At 47.9% G+C, this 9,241-nt stretch overlaps 1 protein-coding gene across 1 annotated transcript in view; it reads right to left on the bottom strand.

Annotated features, from left to right (window-relative positions):
- Positions 1-852: 852 nt before the first annotated feature.
- Positions 853-9,241, bottom strand: part of LOC138657684 (zinc finger protein 474-like) — a 69,372-nt gene continuing 60,983 nt past the window's right edge. Inside the window, exon 4 of the mRNA XM_069745385.1 lies at positions 853-1,201. Coding sequence (XP_069601486.1) covers positions 1,053-1,201 — 149 coding nt within the window. The 3' untranslated portion in view covers positions 853-1,052. The remainder of the gene's footprint in view (positions 1,202-9,241) is intronic.

Here is a 9,241-nt window from a genome sequence, read left to right as displayed (position 1 = left end):
ACATAATGTTAGCGTTTTTTTAGCGGATTTATAGCGTTTTTATGGCGAAATTCCGCAAAAAACGCTAAAAATCCGGACGTGTGCACATACCCTAAGACTAAAGGTACCGTCTCACACAGCAACTTTGCAACGAGAACGACAATGATCCGTGACGTTGCAGCGTCCTGGATAGTGATCTCGTTGTGTTTGACACGCAGCAGCGATCTGGATCCCGCTGTGCCATCGTTGGTCGGAGCTAGAAGTCCAGAACTTTATTTCGTCGTCAGGTAGGCGTGTATCGTCATGTTTGACATCAAAAGCAACGATGCCAGAAACGTTTTACATGGAGCTAACAACCAGTGAGAACGATAAGTGAGTCGCCGTTACGTCACTGGATCGCTCCTGCATCGTTCTGGAGTTGCTGTGTTTGACATCTCTACAGCGACCTAAACAGCGACGCTCCAGCGATCGGCTCGTTGTCTATATCGCTGCAGCATCACTGAGTGTGACGGTACCTTAAGGGACCTTTGTAAATGCCTAGGAAGCCTTTGCAGGTGTTTTTTGTTAATTATCCTAATTTACTGAGATAATGACTTTTGTGTTTTCAATGGCTGTAAGCCATAATCATCAACATTAACAGAAATAAAATCTTGAAATATATCACTCTGTTTGTAATGACTCTATATATGAGTTTCACTTTGTGTATTGAAGAACTGAAGTAAATTATGGTAAGTTTTTGATTATATTCTAATTTTGTGAGAAGCACCTGTAACATACTACATTTCATAGACACCTGTTACCTGAACATGTTTGAATATCTGAGTTATCTGTGAAAATCAAAACCTTTGACTCAGTGAAGACAAAATCCAGACATGAAAATTAATATCTTTATTAAAAATATAATGATTTTAACACACAAAAATATTCTCACCATTTTCATGGCGTCCAATGGAAGTCCCCCACTGGCAATATAATGATATAATGCGTTATCCTGAAAGCACACTTACTGAGCGGAGACTTCATAGTTCCCACAAGTCCCGTATTACGTTATTAGGCAGGACGCGATCACACTACTATGTTTTCTTCGCTTTACAGGACCGCTGGTGGATGAGAAGTCTGTCTGGCAGGAAGGTGCGTCCACAAATATCACATGGAACCAGTTGGCTCTGGGCACTCTGCCAAGCAGCCTCATTTAAGGCAGCAAGATCATAGGAACCTTTTGCTGGAAAAAAAGACAGAATATCACTTTTCATTTTAGTTAAGCAAAGTAGGAAAACACTTTCAGGAAATACCTGTAGACTTAGCATTAGCCTAAACCCAGTCATTGTGATTGTACAAGATGTTCTGGTTATTGTCTCATGAGTGCACTAACAAAAGTAATGCTCGGGTCATTATGTCTGACCGAACACTACACCAGACTTAGCTATGTCTTGTTTACTTGATTATATGAATATTTTTCATCCATTCTGCTGTTATCCTGATCAGACACAGCAAAAATAGTGGGACCAAAGTAACACATTTTATTATTCAACTTCTGAATAACTTTAGGTTAAAATGGATATAAAAAGTTGAGAATATTTGTAAATTCATTGTATATGCTGTACTGAACATTCAATTTGATATACAACAAAAGTCTGACCGGTGAGCAGCCATCATTAGTGGTGAGGTGGCCATACATGCGTGGCACGATCTGTTGACCTCCATGTGAGTTCCAAAAGCAGTTGACTAAGTGTATCCAGAGCTTTAATAGTCGTTCCAGTTCAAGCAATCAGCACTTCCTAGATATTTATGACATCTGTATATATCCAATTTATGGGCAGAACATTATAACGACGCAGAATATATTGTGCTGATTAGTTATTAAAAGTGATGAGCGAATAAACTCGTTACTCGAGATTTCCCAAGCACGCTCGAGTGTCCTCCGAGTATTTGTTAGGGAATCCCCACATGTAATCAAGCTGTCTAAGGCTACGTTCACATTTGCGTTGTGCGGGGCTGCGTCGGCGACGCAACGCACAACGCAAACAAAAACGCATGCAAAACGCATTGTTTTGTGACGCTTGCGTCCTTTTTTGGCATGATTTTGGACGCAAAAAAAATGCAACTTGCTGCGTCCTCTGCACCCTGACGCTTGCGCCAAAAAAGACGCATGCGTCACAAAACGCAAGACAACGCATGTCCATGCGCCCCCATTTTAAATATAGGGGCGCATGACGCATGCATCGCCGCGGCTGCGCCCGACGCAGCCCCGCAAAACGCTAATGTGAACGTACCCTAACAGATGTAAAACATTCAGCTGCGGCGATGAAAACTAAATCTCCGAGCACTAAAAAATACTCGGAGGACATCCGAGCGTGCTTGGGAAATCTCGAGTAACGAGTATATTCGCTCATCACTAGAGGGGAAGTTTCACCCATATATGGAGATTTGAAGCATGGTTTCATCATGAATTGAAGGAAACAAAAGCTAGCACTCAAAAAAACACTCCAAATGATCACTTTTCAGCTCAGACCCCCTGTTGTGAACAGGTCATTGAAGTGGGTTATCCAATGGAGAGTAGATATGAAGTCTACACCAGAGGCTGGGAGGTGACAAATTTATCACCTCTGGAAGTAACTCTTCTAGAAGGACTTTAAATTATTTATATCAGACACTCTGACACAGAAGTCCAGTTATGTATACCCTTTTTTATTTTTAATGACAGGCATAGTCACTACAGTTATGGGAGGCATATTTTTTGCACCATGAAGAGGATAACATATTTACTTACATCACTGGGTGGCATGCACATCATTCCCAGGTTAATATCAGACAGATGGATAAAACGATATATAGGCCATGCTTCTTATTTATGGAAAGCTAAAATCATGATAGGAAATATGGCATTAATATCTCCCACTGGTCATCCAGGTGGGCAGATAACATGAAAAAAAAAGGAATATCAAATTTTTGGGGACCTAGACACATCCCATTGACTAGCTTTTGGACCATGGACCCAGTGTGCCACGGGTCATGCAACCCTGGAATGACGTGACTAAGCAACTACCTGGTTTTACACTTGATCCCCTGATGGTGGAGTTAGACTTGATCTGCAGGTAGCCGCCAGGTACTACTCCAGGGTAGTCCCTTAGACTGCTGCAGCTCAAAAGTTTCTGGGTAACAGGCAGTTAGTTAGTCAAGTACAAATTCAAGTTCAGAGTAGAGTCTAGTCAGGAAAGGAGAATGAAGTGGAGAGTAAAGCTGGATAAAGGTACCATCACATTAAGCGACGCTGCAACGATATAGGCAACGATGCCGATCTCTGCAGCGTCGCTGTTTCGTCGCTGTGTGGCCGCTGGAGAGCTGTCACACAGAAAGATCTCCAGTGACCAACGATGCCGAAGTCCCCTGGTAACCAGGGTAAACATCGGGTTACTAAGCGCAGGGCCGCGCTTAGTAACCCAATGTTTACCCTGGTTACCATTGTAAAAGTAAAAAAAAACAAACACTACATACGTACATTCCAGTTTCTGTCCCCCGGCCTCAGCTTCCCTGCACTGTGTCAGCGCCGGCCGGCCGTAAAGCAGAGCACAGCGGTGACGTCACCACTGTGCTTTACGGCCGGCCGGCGCTCACAGTCAGTGCGGGAAGCTGACGGCGAGGGGACAGACACCGGAATGTAAGTATATACTGTTTGTTTGTTTTTTACATTTACAGCGTGGCCCTGCGCTTAGTAACCCGATGTTTACCCTGGTTACCAGTGAAGACATCGCTGAATCGGCGTCACACATGCCGATTCAGCGATGTCTGCGGGAGATCCAGCGACAAAATAAAGTTCTGGCCTTTCTGCTCCGACCAACGATGTCACAGCAGGATCCAGATCGCTGCTGCGTGTCAAACACAACGATATCGCTATCCAGGACGCTGCAACGTCACGGATCGCTAGTGATATCGTTGTTAAGTTGTTCAGTATGAAGGTACCTTTAGAGGAGACAGGGTCAGCACGCACTCAGGAGGTCGTGGAAACAAGCTGGAAGGAGTCTGCCCATTTGGATGCCAAAATGTGCTGAATTTGTTATATCTATCGATCGATCGATCTATTTGTCTGTCTGTCTGTCTATCTCACCAAATGGTTTTATTACAATGCGTTCAGGGACCTATAGTATTTGCCCTGTCTATATAAGCCTTGTTTGTCCTAAACTCTTTTTAGCTTGTTCCTTTCTTGCCAGCAAATATTCCTGGCAAACTAGACAATGAAATTCTTTTGGCTGAATTGAACATTATTTTTCAGAGAAAGGCGAGCAGACACCGATTCATTTTGAGCAGGGTCTCCGCATTTTTACCATGTTATGATGTCTCTTTATTTGGCACAAGGGCCATATCTATTCTGCCCAGTTTTAATGTGATTCATATTCCACAGTTCCACAGAACCCTTCTACTGAGATGTTAGTAAATTATAAAGCAAATGTAAAATGATAAAGAAATGCTTCAGTAACAAAGTGTTATTGTTTTCATGATACAGAAATGGCCGGAACAAGGCCGCCCAACCCCCTCACCCAAGGCCTGAGCGGAGGCCAACATGACAGTGGGTTGGAGGTGGGTATTTAGGGTAATTAGGGGGAGGGATTAGGGACGGGGGTATTATGGGGCTTGTTGGGGGTGGGGCCTATCAGTTCCCGCTCTCTGAGCCCCGAAGCATCAGCACTTACCATGTCGGCTGTGGACAGGGTCTTGGAGAGCCTCAGGGCTGTGGCTGCTTCGCACCCTGATGGCTGGCTGGAGGTGCAAGTGTCAGGGATCCTCGGTGGGAGCGCGGTGGCAGCAGCGGCTTTACCGTCGGTGCGGCGTGCCCGGCGATGCAGGCCCCCAGAAAGGCTGTCGCCCGATATGGCTCCCAGGGCCCCCCGCAGGCGCAGAAGCCCCTGTAGGGACCCTCCAGGCCGGGCGCCGGTGAGTAGCAGGGCCATCAGGCCCCGGCCTGGGAGGAATCCTACTGCCGGGCGGGCCCCATCGGCGGCTGCTAGGCTTCCGTCATGTGGCAGAAGGGGAGCGGAGCCGGCGCGCGCCAGGCAACGTGCAAAGCCCAGCAGTTGCGGGAGGCCGCAGCGGCGATGCTCCTGTCGCGCGGCCTGCCTCTATATGCCCGAGCAGCGTGGGAGTCACAGTGCGGGCAGACGGCTTGGGGCAGCTTTGTGCTGGGCCAGTTCAGTCACTGTTGGCAGGGAGCTGTCCTGCGCAGTTCAATCCCTGCGGGGATGCATCTGCGGCGCCTGGGCTGGCGTCTGGCATTCAATGGGACTCAGTAGGAGCATCAGGACTGGCAAGTACTCCAGTCAGAAGTGGAAGGGCACCCCTTTCTTCAGCGGCGGCACCAGACTATTTGTCCGAGGCGCAAAGATCACAGCAGGTTTCGCCGAGGCCGGAGTTTGGGCTGCAGGGACGTCTGGAGACCGGCATTCTGGCTGGAGGGGTCATAGCCTCCTCGCAGCCTGGTGAGTATTTGTCTGTGTCTAGTCCATGTCTTCAAAATGTTTCCGTACCGGTTGCTGGTGGTACGCGGGGTAGTGTGTCCAGTGCGGATGTGGTTAGTGGGCCTGCTTTTGCGGAAGGCGCAGGTGTACGGGAAGTGTTAGATAACGTGCAGGCTTTGTTGGCTAGGTTGGATAGAGGTTTGTTGGAGCAGAGGCAGCTGGCTGCATGGGTAGCCCTTTGTGGGCCCTCAGTGGGTGTGGCGGCAACAGCAGCATTGCCGGCGTCTCTGGTTTCCGTGTCGGTTCAGACGGAAAAGGAGGAGGATTGCAGGGTGCATCTGGATGATAGGGCTCACGGGGAGGTCTACGTCTGTTTTGAGGGTCCTTTGGGGGCCCATCTTAAAAAGGAGATGAAAGAGAAGATTGGTAAAGATGAATACGTTGAGATATTTTCGTTGCTTCCTCTAGAGAAATTTCATTTGGACAAGGGCAAAAAAGAGGATAGCAAAAAAGAGGACAAGGAAAAGCGGAGGTGGCGTCTGATACCGCAGACATTTCCGAATTGGCCGCAAGCATTTGCGATTTTAGCCAGTGTAATTGCCGAAAAGGTGCCGGAGAACAGGGGTTATTTTGTTACATGGATTCCATCGGCGAGGCCTATCGGGTTTATGGGGGGCAGGCGTGGCTCAGGTATGATGAGCAATTTCGTCAGCGTAAAGCTATTCGGCCCGCCATCAGGTGGGATCAGAAGGATATCGGTTTATGGTTGAGGGTCATGGCGCAGTTTAAATTTGGGCATTCCTTTCATGGGGGATTCGGAACCTCAGCTCAGTCTAACCAAGCCAGTGGGTCAGGTTCCTCAGCTCAGTCGGGTAATTCGGGAGAGCACAAGCCGGGATTATGCTGGCAGTTCAATGAGGGTCAATGCAAGTTTGGGGCCAACTGCAAATTTAAGCATCTTTGCTCCCATTGCAGTGGCTCCTCTCATGGGGCCTCAAAATGTTTAAAAAAAGGCAAGCCCAAGTCCGGGGCTGGTAATACCCATGGGGATGACTCTGGTGAGTTTGGAAAAGATGGCCCCTTATCTAAGTAGATACCCTGATAAGGAAAAGGCGGAATTGATATTTTCAGGTTTTAAGGACGGTTTCGTGATACCGGCGCCCAATTTTGTTGTGCCACAAGGGGTTAAAAATTTACGTTCAGCTTTGTTGCACAGTGCGGTAGTCACTGAAAAATTAGGCAAGGAAGTGTCGTTGGGTCGTATGGCGGGCCCGTTTGGGGTACCACCGTTGTCTGACTTAGTGGTGTCACCGCTGGGTGTCGTGCCTAAGAAAAAGCCCGGGAAATTTCGTCTGATTCATCATTTGTCCTATCCGCGAGGGTTGTCCGTTAATGATGGTATAGCACCGGAGCTTTGCTCCGTGGTATACGTGTCTTTTGATGAAGCAGTGTCTTGGGTGTGAAGGACCGGCAAAGGGGCGCTACTGGCTAAGATGGACATTGAATCAGCGTTTCGTTTGTTGCCGGTTCACCCAACCAGTGTTAGATTGTTAGGTTGTTTTTGGAATGGGGTTTATTCATGGACAGGTGTTTACCGATGGGTTGTTCCTTTTCCTGTGCTTTATTTGAGTAATTTAGTTCATTTTTGGAATGGGTGGTTCATGATGTGCCTGGTTGCGATTCTGTCATTCACTACCTGGATGATTTTTTGTGCGTCGGCCCAGCAGGGTCTGATCGTTGTCTCAGGTTGTTGAACGCGGTTCAGTGGGTGGCTAGTCTTTTCGGTGTTCCGTTAGCTCCTGGAAAAACAGAAAGCCCTGACACGTGTCTTTGTTTTTTGGGCATTGTTATCGATACGGTACGGTGGGAGTTTAGGTTGCCGATGAAGAAGGTAGAGGGTCTTCGGGCCGAAGTGGCCAGGGCCTGTCGTTTAAAAAAGTTGTCCTTGCGTGAGGTGCAGTCATTGTTGGGGAAGCTTAATTTTGCGTGTCGTGTCTTGCCCATGGGGAGAGTTTTTTCCAGAAGGTTGGCTAGTGCTACGGCTGGAGTTCGGGCCCCTCATCATTTCATCAGATTGTCTGCAGAGGTGAGGGAGGATTTGGTAGTCTGGAATACGTTTTTGTCAGATTATAATGGATGCTCCTTGATTATGGATGATGTGATGGACAGCGACACGCTGGAGCTGTTTACGGACGCCGCAGGTGGCATTGGTTTTGGAGCGTATTTTCGGAGGCAGTGGTGTGCGGAACAATGGCCTGAGGCTTGGATTGCTGCGGGTTTGGTCAGGAATATTGTGTTGTTAGAGATTTTTCCCATCCTGGTGGCGGTCCATTTATGGAAGAAGGACTTTAATTGTGATAACATGGGTGTTGTGTGCGCTATCAATGTGCTTACGGCGTTGTCACCCCCTGTGGTGCGTGTTCTGAGGCAGTTGGTTTTGACATGTTTAGCGTTAAATGCTCATGTGACGGCATCCCATGTGCCGGGTTCTCGTAATTCCATTGCTGATTCTCTTTCTCGTTCACAGTTCGACTGTTTCCGGTCATTGGCCCCAGAGGCAGAAGTCGTTGGCTTGAAATGCCCTGTGGAGCTTTGGCAGGTGGTATTCAAGACGCTGAGGGTTTGACTTAGGAGGCTTATCAGGCGGTGTGGTTGTCTTGGGAGGGTGTATTGGCGGCAGGGCATTATGGGACGAGTGCACAGGATCAGGTGGGAGCGTTGTTATCCTGGTTAAGTGTGGGGGCATCTGAAGGGTGGTCGTTGGCAAAGGTGTCACGTACTTTGGCGGCCCTAGCCTTTGGTTTTAAATTAAGAGGGCAGAGAGATATGTCCAAGGTCTTTTTGGTAAAACTGGCAGTAAAAGGTTTTTGTAGGTGTCGGGGTCACGGGGATACCAGGCGCCCGGTTTCTTTTGCCTTGTTGGAACAATTGGGAGGGGTCTTGCCTTTGGTATGTTCGTCAGACTTTGAATGCCGTCTATTCAGGTTGGCTTTTTCGTTTGCCTTTTTTGGGGCGCTTAGGCTGGGGGAACTGGTGTCTCCCAGTAAGCACGTGTTGGGGGCATTCTAGCGAAGGATGTGTTGTTGTCTTCCGATCGGGTGGAATTTTGGTTGCGTAGGTCAAAAAACCGATCAGAAAGGTTGGGGTCAGAGGGTGGTATTGGGGAAGGTTGCTTGTTCGGCTATGTGTCCAGTGAATTGTTTGGTTAACTTTGGTAGTCTGAGGCCCAATAGGGATGGGTGTTATGAAAGGTAATTCAGTACCACAATGGACATAGAGGTCAGCGCACATACAGTGACCTGGCAATAACCCAAAAAACAAGAACGAGCTCTGAGACGTGGGAACTCTGTTGACCGCAATCCCTAATCCTCTCCAACCACACTAAAGGCAGCCGTGGATTGCGCCTAACGCTCCCTATGCAACTCGGCACGGCCTGAGAAACTAGCTAGCCTGAAGATAGAAAATAAGCCTACCTTGCCTCAGAGAAATACCCCAAAGGAAAAGGCAGCCCCCACATATAATGACTGAGTTAAGATGAAAAGACAAACGTAGAGATGAAATAGATTTAGCAAAGTGAGGCCCAACTTTCTGAACAGAGCGAGGATAGGAAAGGTAACTTTGTGGTCAACACAAAACCCTACAAAAACCACGCAAAGGGGGCAAAAAGACCCTCCGTACCGAACTAACGGCACGGAGGTACACCCTCTGCGTCCCAGAGCTTCCAGCAAGCAGAAAAAAACAAATTGACAAGCTGGACAGAAAAAAACAGCAAACAAATAGCAAAGAGGAACTTAGCTATGCAGAGCAGCAGG

This window comes from Ranitomeya imitator, chromosome 1, assembly GCF_032444005.1.
Source record: "Ranitomeya imitator isolate aRanImi1 chromosome 1, aRanImi1.pri, whole genome shotgun sequence".
NCBI lineage: Eukaryota > Metazoa > Chordata > Amphibia > Anura > Dendrobatidae > Ranitomeya > Ranitomeya imitator.
Note: the sequence above shows the minus strand (reverse complement) of the source record. Positions and strands in the feature narration are given on the sequence as shown.